We start from the raw sequence: 20,544 nt of genomic DNA, 5'->3' as shown, positions 1-20,544 counted from the left end.
AGCAGTCCTTCTTGGCTTAACTTCAATTTCCACTGGCTGATGAATCAGCCACATTTTACCTAAGAGTTGAATAAGATCAGCCCTTTCATCTTTGAAGAATCCAATTAACAATAAGAGTATTTCTACAAAGATATGCTATGTAGAGGTATGTCGAACTTGAGAGCTGTTAAAAGGTCCACTATTACTCCACACCAAGTAAGTCCCAGTCTTGTTCTCTTGCAGCATCTTGTTTTCCTTTTAGTCCTTCAAAGGGTCAGAAAAGTAGATAGGTTTGACCTGGGGTGTCCCCAGGAGAGGTGAGGGTATATTGTATGTGTCCCTTTCAGCAGGTCATTGAATCAGGTCACCCAGAAAGAAGTCAAAGCTTCTAAAGACTGCTCAGGCGGTAAAGCATGGTGGTTAAAGCATGGATCTTTTGGAGCCAGACATCCTGGACTTGAATTTCAACTCTAGAACTTAGTAGCTGTGACCTCGTTTCAGTAATTCAACCTCAATTTGCTTCATTTTCCTTATCTACAATGTGGGGATAATAATAACCATCCCATGATTGTGTGATGATTAAAGAACTTAAAATAGTACCTGGCATAAAGTAAGAACTACTAAGTGCTAGATAAAATAATGGAGAAATTCCTCCTTCAAATTGAGGAATCAACTAACAACGTGAAAGGGAAGTTCATCTTCTAAGACAAAAACTTATTTAATTTTGAAACTATTTCCAGACATGTTACAATGGTTCCCATCTGCTCTTTAGGTATTTTCTAACTGAGATTTTGTTTCTTTTTTTGTTATGAGAGTAATACATGTTCATGGTAAAGTTTTCAAACAGTATAGAAGGGAAGTCAATGAAAGACAGACATTTTCCTCCCTACATTCCCAGAGGTAATAACCACAAAAGTTCCTTGTGTTTTCCTTCTAGACTATTCCTATGCATTTATACTTATTCATATCTTCTTCATATAGACAGAAGCATACTATACATGCTGTTCTTCAGTTTGCCGTCTTAATTTAACAATATGCTGTACACAACATTTTGTATTGGTATACGTGGACTTATTCACTCTTCATTGCATGGGTCTATCATTGTTGGAACAGTGCTTCATTAATGGACTTTTTTTCAGCTATTACAAACAATTCTTAGTGAATATCTTTGTATAGATAAGTTTATGACTTTATGAATTGTATATGTCTTGCATATGAATTGAATATGAAATAATTTTTAGCAATGAGTCAAAGAGTATATATACTTTTTGTTTCAAAAGATACTATTATTTTTCCTTAAAAGTTATACTAGTTTATACCAACTGTGTATGAGTGTGTCAGTTAGTTACCTCACACCCTAACCAATACAGGTTATGTCAATCTTTTTAATCTTTGCAAAAATTGTATCTTATTTTAATTTTCTAATCATGAATGATATTGAACATCTTCCCACATGGGTTGGCTATATATGTATCTTCTTTCTGAATATTCTGTCCAACTCCTTTGTCCATTTTTCTACAGAGTTATTCATAATTTTATTAATTTGAAAGCAATCGTTGTATATTCACAAAATTAGTCTTGTCACATATATGCAATTTGCTTGCTTTGTATTTTTAAAATACAAGCATTTTTCATACACAAGGAGTTTCTTAATTAGAATTTCTTTGTAGTTATATTTATCAATCATTCCTGTTAAACTTGTGGACCAGAATTTTTCAGATCAAGTCAAATCTATTCAGCATGATTTTCATTCCTCACTTAAACACCTTCCCAAAAAGTATGTATTAACACCATTCTCCACCTTATCTAAAATGCATCCTCTTGCTTATTCTGGTAAATTAGACCCCCATACTTAATACCATTTAGAAATAACGTCCTCCAAGATCAATTTCACTTTGCACTGGCTTCTAATCCTGTTAACACATGTCAATGTCATCAGGAAAGGTCTTGGGACAAGAATCTTTCTTGTTCATCTTAAGTACCATCCTCCAGCAAGCAGGCTAGCGCAGAGCAAGGTTGATGGACTTCTGCCGAGATCCCCAAACCCTGTCACAATGCCTTGCTGAGGAACAATTGATATATTAACAATAATAATAGTGATGAGGAGGACAGGTAACACTTATTTATCATGACTTTCACCCTCTTTTTTATATGCATTCTCTTATTTGATCCTCAAAACCAAGACAGTATAATCATTATCTCTTTCACAGTTGAGGAAACAAATTCTTCAGGAAGTTAGGTAACTTCCTGAAGTCACAGAGCACATGAAGGTTAGAGCCAGGATATGTTTAGTTAGGACTGAGCCGAGAGCTGAGCTCTTAACCACTATAGAGCTCTGACATTGTCCAGTCTCTCCAACATCTTCACCACTTGGTTACCCACTCTGCTTAACCATCTCAGGCACCAAGATCCACTCCTCTACTGTAGAAGGCAAGCTCTTTAATAACTAGGAGCTCCTCTATGGCTAGTCAGGTCTTATCCACCCTTACGTCCCCAATTCTTGGCAGGCAGCACAGCACCTAGGAGGCATTTGATAAAGGCTTCTCAAGTTTAAATGAACTGAAGTGCATAACTGAAGGAAATGAACCCTAGAGATTAGTGGATTTGCGCAATGTTCCACAGCTAAGCACAGGGTTTGGATTCCAGGCTCTCCTGCCCTCCCTCCTATGCAATGCTCAGTCGCAAGTGTAAAAGCACAATTCTTACGATTGTGACAGAGGAAGGGACTGATCCTTCCTGTATCTGCTCAGATTCTTCCCTTTGGGCCTGAGGGGTGTAAGTAAAAGAAGACGTGGGAAGAGATTTCTGGGGGTAGCAGGGGTGGGGGGCTGCGGGATTGCCACTGGGATAAGAATTCCTTCATTTTCAGATCTCTTAGTTATTGGCATTCTAAAAAATGTAGACTGGAGGGGAGTTCCAGGGCCTCAGAGCTTTAGGGCAGTGCCAGTGAGTTGCATTCTGTTTCCAGAAGAGAAATCTAGAAAATGGTTCAGAAGATGGTTGAAGTGAAGCTCAAACTATCCACTGAGTTTGCAGTTAGGTGATGGGGTTGAAAGAGTGCAAAGGCCTATGATAAACTGGATTTTCCAGTCCAACGTATTGATTTAGGATGGAAGATTTTTCAGTCAAAAAAATTAAGATTGACATTTTATAAGGAATATCTTTCATCAGATAGATATTCTGGGTAAGGTAGTACATGTCTGGTCCTGTGCGAGCTTGCAGTAATGGTAGCTCTATTCTCACACCTCCACTTATTAGCAAGTTACTTAAATTCTCTGTGCCTCAGTTTCCTCATCTGTAAAGTCAGAGCAATAATGCCCTCCTCAAGGAGATGTTATGAGAATTAAATGGGTTAATATCTGTAAAATGCTATTGCACTAGACATTTACCTGTTAGAGACATGCTTTTCTCTCTTCCCTTCAACATTGCTTCTAAGATTCCTTCATGCTGTTATTGAAGCTGTATTTCATTTGTGTGTGTGTTTAATATTCCATGGAGTGAATATATCACTATAACGCTATTTATATTTTCTCCTGTCAGTGGATAGGGTTGCTTGCAGCTTTGTGCTTTCATTTTGTTTTGTCTTGCTCTCACCATTCTCCTGAGGCCCATGTGAAAGAGTCTCTGGATGGAACTGCTGGATCAGGGATATGTGACTATTTAGCTTTTAAGATGCTCCCACAATGTTTTACCTTCACCAAGTGATTGTATCATTTCTTTGCCCATCAGAATACATTGTCCAACATCTATCTGATAGAGTTACTAGTTTTTGCCAGTTTCAAAGGTGTGCAATGTTATTTCATTGTGGTTTTAATTAGCGTTTCTCTGACTACTAATGAGGACATGCATCTTTGAATATGTTTCTTAGTCATTCATGTTTTCTCATTTGTGAGATGTCTGTTCATGTCTTCTGCCTGTTTCTTCTAGTCTGTCTTCTGGGAAGAGGTCACACGAAATCTTTGCTGTTCCTGCCTTAAGAATAACTTACATTAGTCTATTAATCCTATCTACTTTTGATGGGGAGGACAAATAGTTAACATGACAAAAACCTGAGGGTCTGGGACCCTCCAAAGGTATTTTATCAAGAGTCTTCCTTAAGTTGGCAGTATCTAAGGAGAGGGGTGAAAAAGGAGGATGTTTATTGTTGTTGTTGTTTTAGATTTGGGCATGTGTTGGCACTTATTAATTTGGTTATGCAATTCTTTTTTTTTTTTTATAGAAGCAGCATCAAGAAGTTCAGCTATAATAAGAGTGAACGTTTATTGAGTGCTTGTGTGCTAGGTTCTATTCTAAGCACTTTACATATATTATCTCAAGTAATCTTCAGAATAACTTCTGATGGTCATTAGATGGGTACAATCATTATTATTTCCAGATTGAGGAAATGGAAGCCCTGAAAAATTAACAACTTGTCCAAGGTGGAATCACTACTAAATGTAGAAATGGGCTTCGACTTGAAGGAGTCTGACTCCCTAGCCCATGAAGGGTAACTGAAAGAGTTAAAGAGAGAAAGATCAAAGAGTCAGGAAAGTTTGAAAGTTGCTGGGCCAAATGCTTGCAGAGTGTGAAGAGAAATTGTTGAGGTTTTCAGAGAATCTGGGTAAACATAAAGTTAGGATTTTGCCACAGGAATAAGTTGTGTTAAAGAGGCAAAGGATACTGGATTCCAGGTTCTTGAGAAGCTGTGGATCAGGGAAATTGAGGTTGTTGTCTGGATAACAGCTGGAGTTTGGAGCATTTGTGAGCCAGGTGCTGACGCTTTCTGTGAATCGGGGGAGTGACCTAGTAACTGGTGCATGACGGTAAGAGTGCTTCATGCTATAGCATGAGTCTCAAAAGGGGGCAGAGGGTGGGGAGTTGCATACTGCTAGGAATGGAATAACCTGGAACTGGCAGTTACATGCTAGGAGAATGCCAACATCACTTCCAAATCTCTCTTAACCTGTTGGAAGGTAGGGTAAAAAAGCAGTTTTGTTTGTCAAAGCTTAAGGGAAGTGACATCTTTGGCGGAAGGCCAGGTTTCAGTTAAGGCAAGAAGGTGAAGGTATGGGGTTTTGTGAAGAGGTTGAGATTAGGTTGCTTACAGTGAAACTGCTATTTACAGTGAAAAGAGTTTCAAAGAGGTCAGGGGTGGAAAAGAATTGGGGGAAAGGAAGCATAGTGTAGTTTGGGTATGAGTAAAGATAACTTTTTTTTTCCTTTGAGGGTAACTAATAAGAACAAGAATGAATGATATAGATGTGATTTATTGACCTTGAGACTATGAAGAAATACAGATGTGAATTTGACAAGAAAATTGACATTAACTTCAAGATGATGGGGATATACTGATTTACACAGCAGCTGTTTTCTGTTGATTTGGGGGAAACAGGAAGTGCCTCTGCTGCTCCTAAAAGGGTTGCAAGATGGACCTGTCTGTCATCCACCACGTAAATAATCCTGAGTAAGCTGATTCATCTTCCTATGTCCCACTTTCTCCATTTCTACAATAGGGGTATTAATATCTACTATCTGAGATGTCATCAGAATCAAATTAATTTATGTATGTGAAAGTGCCTTTTGAATATAGTAAAAGCCAGACAAAGGTAAGTTATTACTACTGTGGTGTTTGTCACATCAAACTTTGCTTATGCTGAATTCTTTATTAGAAATGCAAAGTCCAAGTATAGCTTTGTTCCTGATAAAAAAAGTAGGAATTACTTTCAGTGATTTGTTTGAAGACATGGCTCTTAGGAAAGCAATATGAAAAAAAAAAGTAGACATGTTGCATTATATTCTGTAACAAGTAAACAAGATAATTTATCAGGGAAATAGCAGGAATTGGAAAATTCTTATAAGGAGAAGAGATTTATTTTTTCTTTTGTCATTTTGCTTCATTACAAATGATTAACACTTCCATTTAAGAACAACGGATCATGACTTCCCTAAAAGTCCTGTAGCAAAGTTCAAACAGCCACAAGTTGGGTCATTGGGTCACTTGCCAATATTTGTTCAAAGAGAGCTCTAAGTAGGCAGTTTAATAATCCGAAACTGGAAATTTTGCTTCTTTCCAAACACAAGGACTTCTCCCTCCTCTTCTTTTGCCAGACTGTTTACTCATTCGAACAGTAGAGGCAAATACACATGCAATATTTATTAGCAGGCAACAGCCACTTTAGCCTTAAGTATTTCCTTTTACACTGTTTTTCTTAAGGAGGGAGAAATGCAGGCATGCTTCACCTTCAGAAAAATCTAATGTTCTTGGGACACTGGTAAAATAGCAAAAAGTTTTCTAAATACGTATAAGTCAGGGAAGGTCTTTGTATTTCTGTTCAGGAAATTTCTATTTAGGATGTGGAAAAGGGGTGTCAATTGTCAAGATGATACTTTCTGAGATTAAGACAAACCCACCAACATGCTTACCATATCCTCATTGTAAAGTGGAAAGAAACACTACACTGTATCAGGCATATGGTCGTAGAAGCTCTATTGTTTACCTCTGCTAGGAGTACCAAGAAATCTGCCTGAAAATGCCCTGTAAGCTTCTGACATTAGGGTTGAACAACTAAAACATTAATGGAATGAGATTATTTATGAAACAGAGAACGATTAAAAGAAATGAAATTTACCTGGAATCCTGAATTTATAAAATCTGTTAGGATGTTTTCCTTGTGCTAAATGTAATACATTTTCCTTGTTGAAGATGCAAAATATACAGATAAACAAAAAAGAAAACGCAAAACATCAAACCATAATTTATCCATCTGGAGATCACAGTGCAAATATATTTGGTATATATATCCTTTCAGGCATTTTCTTACAAATCTGTGTGGAACTTTAACAAACGTGGATTGTTCTAGACATACCCTCTTATAACCTATTGAATATATGCATGTGTCAAAACACCGTGGTTAAGAGCATGAGTTTCTGTCGGCTAGGGTTTGGGTCTCAGCTCTGTCACTGACTAATGGGATGACAATGGGCACCTTTCTTTCTTCTTTTTTTTTTTTTATAAGATTTTTTAATAAAAGATTTTATTGGGGAAGGGGAACAGGACTTTATTGGGGAACAGTGTGTACTTCCTTTTTTCCAAGTCAAGTTGTTGTTCTTTCAGTCTTAGTTGTGGAGGGCACAGCTCAGCTCCAGGTCCAGGTCCAGTTGCCGTTGCTAGTTGCAGGGGGCACAGCCCACCATCCCTTGTGGGAGTCAAACCGGCAACCTTGTAGTTGAGAGCCCATGCTCCAACCAACTGAGCCACCTGGGAGGCAGCTTGGCTCAAGGTGCTGTGTTCAACCTTAGTTGCAGGGGGCAGAGCCCACCATCCCTTGCGGGACTCGAGGAGTTGAACTGACAACCTTGTGGTTGAGAGCCCACTGGCCCATGTGGGAATTGAACCGGCAGCCTTCTGAGTTAGGAGCATGGAGCTCCAACTGCCTGAGCCACCGGGCTGGCCAGGCACCTTTCTTAAACATTCTGCTGATGGGAATGGAAAATTTGAGCAGATAAGTGGCAGGATTTAGAGCTGGAAAGATTAGGTTGCCATTAACCATGATCAGAAGTCTGAATAACACAGGTTTGTAAGTAGGGAGACTAGCAGTTTCATCTATGGGACAGCTGAATGGAAATATGCATACAATTGGATTTTGATTTGGAAGAAGGTCTGAATAGAATTAGACTTGTGGGAACCATGGGCGTGTACTATTTAGAGCTTTGAAACTGGATGAGATCAAGGGAGTAAATGTAGAGAGAAGAGCAGGAAGTAAGCCCTGGGGCACTCCAACATTAAGAGTTTAGAGAAAAGATACAAAGGAAAGGGAATTTAAAATGTGATAAAGGTGGAGTTAACTCATGGGAAAAGGATGGTGGGTTAGTGCAGCTTGCTCAGATTGCAAGGAACAGGCACCTGAGTAGATAAACTTGACTGATACGTATTTACTTTGAGTTGGCAATAGTCATTCTCTGTGCTCAGACATTCCAGCATCTCTGCTTCTCCTGATCTTTACCAGTGTAACTGATGGTCTCTGATATTTGTGTATATGCCTTCTTTTTCTTGTGAATAATCTGGATTGTTCACACTTGTTGCCTTTAATTCATTTACTGCCATTCTCTCTTAAACCCACTAGAATCAGGCTTCCTCCCCAACCCCAACACTACAATGTTTGACCAGCTTTACCAATGACCTCCACTCAATTCCCAGCCTCCTCTTCTCATCCTATCAGCAGCCTTGACAGAAGTGATCACTTCCTTCTATTTCAAACAATCTTTGCTTTACCTCCAAAACACGACTTTCTCCTGGTTCTCCTCCTGGTTCTCACAGGCCTCTTTTTCTCAGTCATGTTTTATCATTGGCATATACAGGCATATCTTGGAGATATTGTGGGTTTGGTTTGAGACCACCACAATAAAGTGAATATTGCAGTAAAGTGAGTCACAACTATTTTGATTTCCCAGTGTGTCGGAGCCTGCCGACGAGACGAACGGTTCCTGAAGTGGGGAGTGAGGATTGAGAAAAAAATAGACAAGAGACAAAGATGGGATCGGGAGGGCGAGCAGTTCTAATTAGACTGCAGCCTACTTTATTTTTCAGCTTTCTTTTATACACACAGAAACAAGAAGGTTACATAAAGCGGCTGAGGCAGCAAGTACAGATTAGTTATGTTTTCTAAAAGTTTGGCCTTGACTGTTCTTAGACCTTTAGATATTTTCCCATTCCCAGGGTAGCAGGTGTCTGTTTGTTCTTTATGCTTATCGGAGTTCCCCTTAGTGATCCTCCCAAACTCTGCTTGAAGTTACATTTTCTTAACCCTTAATGCTCCGGCTCCCTACATATCCCCCTTTTTTATTTATTTATTTTTTTTTGAGATCGTGTCTGGCTTAGGTAGTCAGTACAGACATTCTCACTTACCCGTCATTGGATATCGATCATCAAAGCGATCGACTCCTGTCTTAGGTTGTAAAAACGCTTACTGATCATTACCCGTCATTGGCTACCGATCTCCTTTGGGGTTAGACAGGGGCAGTGGCTTTTGGTTTATTAGCCATGTGGAGCCTTATTTTGTGAATTTCTCCATAAATATCTGTGACTGTCCCCATCACAGCTTTTGTGATGCAGGGGAGGAAACACAGTATCAGGAGGATCACAACAAGTGGAATTACAAGGGGGGCCATAAATTGAAGCATTGAAGAGTATGATGGAAATCCATTGTGAAAGCTAGAGACAAGTTTGTTGAGAGTATCAGCTATATCGGTGTTTAAGGGAGAGGTCTCTTGCAGTGTCAAGACCTCTTTATGAAACTGGATAAGATCAAGAGTAACATTTTTTCTTACACGGTCTGTGAGACTCATACCTCATAGCAGAAAAATGTTTATTCCAATCACCCTTTGTCTGTTAACAGCCGAAGCATAAAGTCCCATGATGTCTTACCTTCTCAGGGTCAAGTCACCCATATTGTAACAGTTTTGTTGAGATAGGTGGAGAGAACTGATCTTCATTGCCCTCATGACTTCTCTCACAATCAGGTGAGAGAGGAAAGCCAGAGACAGCAATGGCTTTTCCCAGGCAGGGGGAAGGGGAGGAAAGGCTCCTTTTTGGATCTTCTAAGGCAGCTCATTGGGGGTCCCCACTCGGTTCCGCCTGGCTTAGGTTGTATCTCCCGTGAGATATCTTACCCGTCTTTGGCTGCAAACCATCTTTTGGGGACCAGACAGAGAGACATAAGGTGTAAACACAAGGATGGAACAGAGTCCCAGAAAGGCACAGTCTTACAGACTCTTCTTTCCTTAAGGAAAGGCATGGGGGGACAGTCGGCTAGGCTGTTGTGTGACTACATCTCCCCCTTTTTTGTTTTTGAAGCATGAGAAACACAGAACGTGCAGTTGTTTCATTTACAGCCCGTTGGAGGGCTATTTGTCCACATCTGAGGACTATGTAAAATAAACAGAACAATAAACAGAATAGCAATATCCCCAGCAAACCCTCTACCCAAAGTCTTTATCCATTTAACAGGGTCTGAAGTGGAAAGTCCTTCTGCAGCTGCGGAAAGTGAGAGCTTTTCCACACCCTAGGGGCGTGGATGGGTATCTATAGATGTCTCTTCTTCTGTGGGCTGTCGCTCATGGTATGGTTTAACACCGACCAGGAATTCACAAAGGTTTTTCTTTCGGACCTGGAGAAATATAAGCAAAGCCTCTTCCCCGTGTTATCTCGCGGGGAGAAGTAGGATCAGCTTTTCCACATAATATTTTAAACAAAGGTTGTAATTTACAGGTTGTCAACCGCAACTGAGGTCTAATCCAATTAATGTCTCCCAGTAGCTTTTGGAAATCATTTAATGTTTTTAAACAATCTCGCCGGATTTGTATTTTTTGAGGCACAATGGCCTGAGGCATTAAACAATATCCCAGATAAGAGTAAGGAGGCACTTGTTGAACTTTTTCTGGGGCTATAACTAGCCCATAATTGTGGAGCTTTTTTTGTAAATGAGCAAAAGCAGCAAGCAACTTTGGTTCACAAGAGTGGGCAAGAAGTATGTCATCCATGTAGTGGATGATGTAAATATCTGAAAATGCCCTTCGGGTAGGTTCTATAGCAGCTGATACAAATTTTTGACATCATGTAGGGCTATTAGCCATACCCTGAGGTAGCACTAGCCAGTGATATCTCTTAAAAGGTTCTTGTAAATTAACAGAAGGAACACTGAAAGCAAATCTAGGGCAGTCCTCAGGATTTAAAGGTATAGTATAAAAACAATCTTTCAAATCCAAAACTATTTTATATGTGTTTTTTGGTATGGCTGCAGGACAGGGCAAGCCTGGCTGTAAAGCTCCCATTAATTTCATGGTTTTATTAACTTTTTGTAAATCTTGTAATAATCTCCACTTACCAGATTTTTTCTTAATAACAAAAATGGGAGAATTCCAGGGAGAATTGGAGGAAGCAATGTGTCCCTTTTTAAGTTGCTCCTGTACTAGCGGCTTGGCGGCTTGAATCTTTTTCTGTTGATAGGGGCCTCGGGCAGTGGATCTAGCCCTGCAACTACACTTGGAGGAGAGCTTCATTGTAACCTAGGCTTCTATTCTGATTGAGCTTTTAATAAAGGCCCAGTCTGTCGAGCCTGAACTAACTGCATTTGAACAGAGAGGGAAGTGAGTGCAGCTTGTAATCTTTGCACCTCTGCTTCCAAGGGGGATCCAGTTTGGGTTGGTCATTTTTAGAGTATCTGATTCCTTTATGTCTAGGATCGATCACATCCCTAACCAAATTCCATAAGGAAAAAGTGTCTACCGGTACCTTAGAGGGTCCATGAGCATCATAATATCCCTGCAAATGCTCTTACCTTTTCCCAAGTTTCTAAGTTTAAAGTCCCTTCTTCTGGGAACCAGGGACATATTTGTACTACAAACTCTAAGAATCGAAGCAACTGTGCTTCACTGGTTTTAATTCCTCTAGTTTTTAGCATGCTCCTTAATATGTGGGTAAACAGCCTTTTACTGTTCCCCTGTCCCATTTTATTTTACTCCCGACTATGGTATCTCACCGCTTTCACCAACCTTATTCGACGCGTCTCATTTGCAAGCGGTGTCCTTCACTGATTCCCCAGTATTCAGGTCCCTGTTCGGGCGCCACTTGTCGGAGCCTGCCGACGAGACGAACGGTTCCTGAAGTGGGGAGTGAGGATTGAGAAAAAAATAGACAAGAGACAAAGATGGGATCGGGAGGGCGAGCAGTTCTAATTAGACTGCAGCCTACTTTATTTTTCAGCTTTCTTTTATACACACAGAAACAAGAAGGTTACATAAAGCGGCTGAGGCAGCAAGTACAGATTAGTTATGTTTTCTAAAAGTTTGGCCTTGACTGTTCTTAGACCTTTAGATATTTTCCCATTCCCAGGGTAGCAGGTGTCTGTTTGTTCTTTATGCTTATCGGAGTTCCCCTTAGTGATCCTCCCAAACTCTGCTTGAAGTTACATTTTCTTAACCCTTAATGCTCCGGCTCCCTACACCAGTGAATATAAAGCTTATGTTTATACTATATTGTAGCCTATTGAGTGTGCAGCAGCATTATGTCTAAAAATACAATGTACATACCTTAACTTAAAAATATGTTATTGCTAAAAAAAATGCTAACCATCAACTGAGCCTTTAGGGAATTGTAATCTTTTTGCTAGTGGAGGATCTTACCTTCAATTTGTAAAAAACACAGTATCTGTGAAGCACAATAAAGCGAAGTTCAACAGAATGAGGTATGCCCGTGTATGGATTTTAAAGCCACAGACTGTGTGAGATCTCCAGGAGAGTGCGTGTAGCTAAAGAGAAGAGGTTCATCAAGTTGTATACACCAAATATGCACAGCTTCTGTGTGTGTGTGTGTGTGTGTGTGTGTGAGAGAGAGAGAGAGAGAGAGAGAGAGAGAGAGAGAGAGAGAGAGAGAGGTGAAAACTTAGACGAAAGCTCATTTGTGATAAGAGAGGTTTGGAAGAAAAAAGGAAACAGCCAAGAGATTGAGAAGGAGCAGCCAATCAAGGAAGAGGAAAGCTAAGAAAGGATGGTACCCTGGACACCAGAAGAAAAGTTTATCAAGGGGAAGAGAATGATCATTTGTTACTGAAAAGATGAGCACTGGGAAGTGACCATTAGATTTGGTGACACTGAGGTCATTGGTCACCTTAACAGAATACTTGGATGGAATGGTGGCAATGAAAGCCTGATAGGAGATTGTGTGAGAGGAGAGGGAATGGGAGGGATTGGGAAGAGTACAGATAATTTTTTGGGGGGAGTCTGGTTGAAAAGGAGAGCAGAGAAATGGATAAGTGATGGGAAAAGCAAGGACAAATGAAGCCTTGTTTTAATTATGGTATAATACTCAAAGGTGGCTCTTAACAAATGTTTGCTACTAATAATAGTAACGTGATTTACACCCGTATCCTAAATTATTTTCAAATAATGTGATATCCTGATGCAAGGATCATACAACACATTCATGGTTTTTTACAGTCGTGTTTTTAACCAAAAAAAGAAAAAAAATAGCTAAAGGAATGAGAATGATGGGCAAATTCCCCATTAAGCAAGTTTATACGTTATTCGTAGTCAGCGACTGTGTACTAAATACTAGCAAATAAAAAACTTGACCTCTAAAATTGAAAACATTATTTCTAAAGCAATAACCAGATCATTCATTGCTTCAAGCTTATTCTAGTTAGCATCAAACTAGGTAAATGACATTACAAAAGCATAACTCAGTCTCTGTCTTAGAAGCACTAAAGCTTCTGTATTTAAATAAAAGTGAACCATCTGATCACTTATATTGCTTTACATACTATCACTACCTATTGGTAATAATCGTTACCATTTATTGAGAGCTTTGTGCCAGGCTTCCAGGCTTTAGTTCTCACAATAATGTTTGCATTAAGCATTATTATTACCCTCATTTTATAGATGAAGAAACAGAAAGCCTCAGCACAGAAAGAAAAATAACTTAGCCTAAGTTCACAGATGGTATGTTGTTGTCTGACTTTGGAGCCTGCTCTGAAGCAGGGCTGCTGTTAGTTCATATGGTGCTGTTATGAAATTAGAAAACAGAACCCCATTTTTCAAGTAAAATGTAAAGCTAGTTATTGTCATACAACCTGAATGACTGTTTCCCAGGGGAGCTATCCAGAGCACCACTGGTAGCAGCTGTATCCGTGCATACTTTTGCCTTCTCCCACACTAGAATACACACTCCATATAATTTTCAAATACTTTGTGTTGCTCCTCCCATTTCCACAGTAGGAAATTATATCAAGTTCACAGTAGGGGAATAGGAAGCAAATCTTTGAAAGTGCCAGGTAGCTGAGAGAAGCAATCACAGGTTTCACTAGGAATGTAGTCAGAACAGGTATAACTTGTGCAGGTGTGTATACCAGTATGTAGGTGAATGGTTTTCTAAGTGTGGGTGTGTGATGATATGCACCCAATGTGGGTTTTTGTAGGCGTCAGCTCACCACTCTCTAGAACTTGGCCAGGAGGCCTGGAATCTCCAGGCCTGCCTGTGCTTTTATATAAGTTAGTATTCATCTATGATGGCAATTAGCACATTCATATTTGTGCTGCTCTTGTACAGTGTGCAAACTGATCACCCCTATGCAGCAACTCTACTGCTAATCATTCTTTTGTTCATTAGACAATTGTTAAGTGTCTACCTATATGCAAAGCACTGTTGTACTAGGCACTATGGGAGATTAAAAGACATCCTTTTTTTTTATCAAGGAACATAATCTCTAGTAGGAAAATATGCACATAAATAGGATGTAATACAAAGTGATAAATTCTACAAGAGAAGTATTAAACTGTGTGAATTCACTAGAGGAAGTGCTTATTTCTGTTTGGTTAATTAAATAAAACTTAATGAAAGATTTGGCATTTAAGGAGTGGTTTGGAAGGTGGAATTTGGATGTATAGACATGGAAACAAGAATATTTCAAACAGAGGGAACAGCAAGGATAAAAGCACACAAGAAGGCATGGCAATAGAGGATACTTACATTGAGCAAAATAACCTTCCGATTCTGAACCCTGCCTTGAGCTTCTGAGCAGCTATTACTGTGGTTCCCCAAACCATTGGCAAAATGGAAAAGGAATTAAAAATGTTTCAAATACACATGTGTGGGGGCGGAGCCCCAGAGAGTAGTTTCCAGGCTCTCGGCCTCACATAGACAGGTGCTGGCTCAGGTAGTAAATGGCCATCAACTGTGATTGCATGGCCATCAGCTGTGGCTAGTTGGCCGTCAGCTGTAACCAGTGAGCCATTGGCCACAATATAACTGCTGTGGCTACGAGGAGGAGGAGAGAGGAGGGAGAAAGAATGGGGCTAGCAAGAAGATGGCGGCTGGGCTGGCAAGTGTGGATGGCGGTTTGCGGACAGTGTGGATCCAGCCTCCAGTGAGAGTATAGTGCCGCCAGAGAGAATATAGTGGTGTGGCTCCCCTACCTATGGCTCCGTGGGTGTTCCTTTTTGGCCTCACCATGTCCTGCGTTATGAGGGGAGCGGAGACCCCGCGGGCCGTCCCGCACAACAAATGGTGCAGCGAGCAGGGTCCCCCGCATGACAACATGTACAACTACTTTTAAATATATGTTTTTGATTAATACGATATAAATTCATTCAACAACATTACTGAATTCATAATCGGACTAAACCAACAAAACTCAAGGGTACAATTACTATAATGAGCTAGTCTAAGAAAAATTTTAGTGTTGAAAAAGGAGTTCTGTGTTCCGAAAGGCTGGTGGGTCCGGGAGTTAGATCATCTTTACCCGAATTCTGTCACTATCAGTAACTAGTTGTGTGGTATTGGGCAAGTCTGAGTTTGTTTCTTTATCTCTGTTGTCAGGATTATTTGCTTGTTTTGACGATTAGAGAAATGCATGGAACACTATAGTTTAGATGTTCAGCAAAAGCTAAGTATTATAAAATGACAAGCTGGTCAAATCAGCATCCACCTTCAATGCCAAGTTAAGGAATTGGTACTTTTTTGTGTTGGAGAGGCGAGTGCGATAGTTACTGAAGGGTTTGAGTGACAGGAGAATCAAGGAAGGAAACTTGTTAGGTTGTTTACAATAACGTGCAAACAGGTTATTGCAGCGATCTAGGTGAGGCATTATTAGGCCCTGGTAGTGAATTTCTGTGATGTATCAGAGTATAAAGCACAAGACTCCGCATTTACTGTGTATGAGGAATGTGAGACCCGGGCCCCTAATTTGATCTAGTTGGTACCGTTAACAACAAAAAAGGAAACAGATGTTTTGAACATTTTGAGCTAAAGCATCTAAAATTATCGGGCTGCAAACGCATACACAAAGCATCAAACATGGTCCATGTTAAAAAGAGCTTTAGAAATTTTATTCATTCTCTTAAAAATGTACGAATTTTTAAAAACCTTTTTTTGTTTTTTGTTTTGTTTTGTTTCGTGACAGCTTAATACACTCTTACAGGCTTTGGAGCAAGGCAGTTAAGAACACCCAACAGGTTTCACTTGCCGGACGCTAGGACGCGCTGGTGATGTCACCACGACGCGGGACGTGCTCCTGCGCCTTGGAAGACGTCCTGCGTCACTAGCAACACGACGCAGGGGGCGGGGCGACTCCCGCTGCCGTCGGCAGCTCCTGCAGGTGACTCCCTCGTGCGTACTCGTGCTCCCCCTGGTGGCCGCCGCCTGTGAGGTCGGCCGCTGGCGTTGAGGCCCGACACCAGGTCGCCCTACCCCGAGCGCCAACCTGGATCGGCGCCTTGCGCCCGACTCTGCTCCGCCCAGCGCCAGGCGAGGGGCGACGCCTCGAGGTAAACCGAGAAGGTGCAGGAGGCGGGTTCTGTCCAGGCCCAGTCGTCCTGGAGAAGCCGAGGCTCTGGGCCGCAGGGGGCGGGTGGGATGGCAGAGGCGCGGGCGTATTGTAGTATGAAGTCAGATCCCTACTATGAGGCAGCGGCGACTGCAGAACCTACGATTTCTTCATCGGAAGCCGCTGGTGTCGCCGCAAAGTCACCGGAGCCCGAGGACTACAATAGCAAGTGCGTGTTCTGCAGGATCGCTGGGCAGCAGGAACCGGGCACGGAACTCCTGTATTGTGAGGTGGGCAGCGAGTGGGGACCCGGGCGCCCCTGGGAGCTCCGGGAGCTCCGGCAGCGAGGCCTCGCGCCGGTGCGGACCTGGGCAGGGGTCCTGTCAGCGCCACAGAACGCTCTCGGGTGGGGGGTGGGAGGCCTCGTCGGTGTGGATCCGGGTGGGGAGGATCCTGCGTGTGGATGGGGCTGGGGGAGTTTGGCGGTCCTAGTGTTGATGGCGGACGTGCTTCTCTTAGGACCGAGAGTTTCTCCAGCGGCCCCTTTTTTTTGTTCTAAGCGGAGGAAATGTGGTGATAAAGCCAAACACTTCTCCCTGTCTCAGCAGGTGCCGATGCATTTGGCAGAAAATAGCATTTATAGCCTCTGTTTTTATTAAAGGGGCTCCCTCCTCCACCTTTCTAGACATTGATTCTTAATTCTGCATACTGTAATACTGATATCGAGGCGAAAACGAGTAGAAAATAGGTAATAGTAATTGTGAAAAGTTTGTTAGATTGAAAATAGTCTGGGGCGGGGTGTGGGGAGGTAGGTCTGAGGTCAAACTATTACTCAGGAGCCTCTGATTTCCACTAGAGGGTACAGTTCCTACAAGTATTATTAATTGAAATGTGCACATTTTCAGAGCACTAAGACTTTGTCCACATACTGAAAAACGTATCTACCGTGTTTCCCCGAAAATAAGACCTAGCCAGATAATCACCTTTAATGCGTCTTTTGGAGCAAAAATTAATATAAGACCCGGTATTATATTATATTATAGACCCAGTCTTATAGTAAAATGAGACCCAGTATTGTATTATATCATATCATATCATATCATATCATATATCATATCATATCATACCCGGTCTTACAGTAAAATAAGACCGTGTCTTATATTAATTTTTGCTCCAAAAGACGCATTAGAGCTGATTATCTGGCTAAGTCTTATTTTCGGGGAAACACGGTAAGTAGAGATGTCCAGTAAATGGTTAGATAGTCTGGCACTCTGGAGAGATCTGGATCTTTAGCCCAGATTACAGGAAGTGTCATTTTATAGATGGAAATTGAAAAGAGGGGAATTAATGAGATCACCTAGGAATTATATGTAGAGTAAGAAGTGAAGGAGGGGATCTACGTAGACCCTCAAAGAACCCTAACAGTCATAAGGGAGAGGAAGAGGAGGAGGACAGAGAAAGAACAGCCCAAGAAATGAAAGGAAAACTCGGAAAGCTACAAAAAGGGAAGTATGTCAGGAAGAAAGGAATTGTCAGCAATATCAGCAGCTATATCAGCCTTACCTAATCACGTCTGGGTTAGCTGACCCTCCTGCATGCTTGTGGAGAGGCCAAGTTAGATCAGAACTGGTTTTGTCCCCCAAATGATGTTCATTCACCTCTCAGAGAGCAATCGCAGTACAGTGGTGAGGCAGAAGGCAGATTGTAGTTGCCTGAGAAGAACCTGGGGGATGAAAAATTGAAGATAGCAAATATAGACAACTTTTGAAGGACATTTGATGGGCTTGGGGAGGAGGCAAAGGGAGTGGTAATTGCAGGAGGAGTTGGGGGTTAAGAGAAAGCTTTTTGAAACAGTGAAGACTTTGGTGTGTTTAAATCTTCATGAGAAGATGCAATGGAGAGAGTTTTAAAATGGCCCAGGGATGAAGAGCTTTGTCCCTGGGAAAGAGGAAACTCATTCATCACTCAATATTTGAATGAGTGCCTTCTCTGTGCCAGGTACTTTTGGAGGAGGTAGGATACAGCGTTGAACAAAACGTGCAAAGATCCCTGTCCTCTTGGAGGTTACATTCAGGTCACAGGAAATAAACAATAAGCAAAATATTAAATAAAATACATATTTTATTAGGTGGTAAAAAATAAAAGAGGAAGGGGGTTCAATTTTAAAATTTTCTTCAGGAAAAGTTGCGCTAAAAAGGTAGCATTTGAGTGAAGGCTTGAAGGAAGTGAAGGAGCAAATTACATGGTTATTTAGAAGAAAAGGCTTGAAGAAGCTTCTCTCGAGGCCAGGGGAGGATCGGGGAACCAGAAGTCTTGTTGTTGTATAGTGAGGAGGGTCAGTTGCAGTTGAGGACATTCAGTTTAATGTCTGCTCAGCTGTGTGATGTTTTTTTAAATCCTTCCAGCAGCAGCTGAATCTAGTTTCAAATAAGGTGGGCAGTTTTGTCCACCCAGTGTTGGGGTCTGGCCATGTGGGTGCAGTGGGACAAAGGTAAGAATTTATGGCTAGAGATTGGCCAAAGTGATAGTCCATGAAATGTTTTGTTGAATAGGGGAAGAAAGTGGAGACAGGAAGCAGCTGACAGGTAGAAAGAGTAAGTACATCTGTTGTCTCTATAAAGGAGGCCTCTGCTGAACTGATCCATGGAATCAGAGGGAACCAGCTCAGTCTCTTCATTCCATCTTTATTTAACTAAATATAAAATTAAGTGAGAGAGGTAAAGTGAGTATTTGTATATAATGGCTGTAAAAAATGTTTAAAATGTAACTCCTGGATATGTAGATGCTAGATGATGTTCTTGTTATAATTGAGGCACATGCTGCTTTGGAAAGAAATTAAATGTAAAAAGAATTTATCAATCTTGCTGTGATTCTGTAGTCAAACTTTAAAAGTACGTATTAAGAGTGAAAAATCCTTAGGGTAGAGATGGAGAAATATATAGTGAAATAAAAGAAAAGCCTGGGATTGTTGGTAATGAAGTTTTAATGAACTTTATTCCTAATTGTTTTCCTGAAATTGACTTCATGTAAGTCTTTTTTTTTCTCTGGAAGAAATAAGCATCTCATGAAGGAAGCTAGTTTGTTTTTATGGATTTAATGCATAGACACAAAATTCCTCAGTGGGGGATTAATTGTGACGTGAGTACCATTTTCATCAGACTGAGATTTGTGATGTTTAAGACATAACCAGAACAACATTAGGTAATTATTTTTAAAAATTCACTAACAGGGGCTGGCCCGGTGGCTCAGGCAGTTGGAGCTCCATGCTCCTAACTCCGAAGCCTGCCAGTTCGATTCCCACATGGGCCAGTGGGCTCTCAACCAAGGTTGCCAGTTCGATTCCTCGACTCCCGCAAGGGATGGTGGGCAGCGCCCCTGCAACTATGATTGAACACGGCACCTTGAGCTGAGCTGCCACTGAGCTCCCAGATGGCTCAGTTGGTTGGAGCGCGTCCTCTCAACCACAAGGTTGCCGGTTCGACTCCCACAAGGGATGGTGGGCTGCGCCCCCTGCAACTAGCAACAGCAACTGGACCTGGAGCTGAGCTGCGCCCTCCACAACTAAGATTGAAAGGACAACAACTTGACTTGGAAAAAAAAAAAAAAGTCCTGGAAGTACACACTGTTCCCCAATAAAGTCCTGTTCCCCTTCCCCAATAAAATCTTAAAAAAAAAAATAAAAAAAAAATTCACTAACAAATGGTATGTTTTTTCCCTTTAGAATGAAGACTTAGTTTGCTTCAAAGATATCAAACCAGCAGCACCTCATCATTATCTTGTGGTGCCAAAGAAGCATATTGGAAACTGCAGAGATCTAAAGAAAGATCAAATACAACTGGGTAAATTGATGGCAGTATTCTTCATGGTTATGTTGAATTGGCATCAGTGATGGTGTGACATTTAAAAGAACAAGTCTAGCCAGATATTAGGAAAAGGAGCATTCTGACTTTTTGAAACTTTCATTACAAAAAATTTCAAGTGTATATAAAAATAAAGGAAATAGTATAATCTCCATGTTTTCATCACCCAGCCTCAGCATTTATTAACTCATGGGCAATCTTTTTTCATCTATTAACCATCTCCCACAGTGGATTTGAAGCAAATCTCAGGTATCATGTTGTTGTTGTCAAATGCTGTTGAGTTGGCTCAGACTCCTGGCAACTCTGTGAATGAGTGACGTCCACAGTGTCCTGTCCTCACAGCCCTGTTCAGCTCCTGTAGACTCACACCTCTGGCTACTTTTGTGGAGTCACTCCATCTCATATTTTGT

At 41.1% G+C, this 20,544-nt stretch overlaps 1 protein-coding gene across 3 annotated transcripts in view; it reads left to right on the top strand.

Moving 5' to 3' along the window:
* The first annotated feature begins 2,624 nt into the window (after positions 1 to 2,624).
* Positions 2,625 to 20,544, top strand: part of HINT3 (histidine triad nucleotide binding protein 3) — a 29,120-nt gene continuing 11,200 nt past the window's right edge. Inside the window, exons 1-4 of one of the 3 annotated variants that reach the window (XM_074333542.2) lie at positions 2,632 to 2,754; positions 5,185 to 5,422; positions 15,912 to 16,564; positions 19,996 to 20,113. In XM_074333542.2, the coding sequence (XP_074189643.1) occupies positions 16,364 to 16,564; positions 19,996 to 20,113 (319 nt within the window). In that variant the 5' untranslated portion in view covers positions 2,632 to 2,754; positions 5,185 to 5,422; positions 15,912 to 16,363. Of the gene's footprint in view, positions 2,755 to 5,184; positions 5,423 to 15,911; positions 16,565 to 19,995; positions 20,114 to 20,544 lie in introns of all 3 variants that reach the window. The other 2 variants (XM_019729479.3, XM_074333543.2) reach the window with 2 other exon arrangements.

This window comes from Rhinolophus sinicus, chromosome 2 (genome assembly GCF_057876585.1).
Source record: "Rhinolophus sinicus isolate RSI-liver-muscle chromosome 2, RSI-T2T, whole genome shotgun sequence".
Classification (NCBI taxonomy): Eukaryota; Metazoa; Chordata; class Mammalia; order Chiroptera; family Rhinolophidae; genus Rhinolophus; species Rhinolophus sinicus.
The sequence above is the reverse complement of the archived record's forward strand: the minus strand, read 5'-3'. Positions and strand labels throughout refer to the sequence as shown.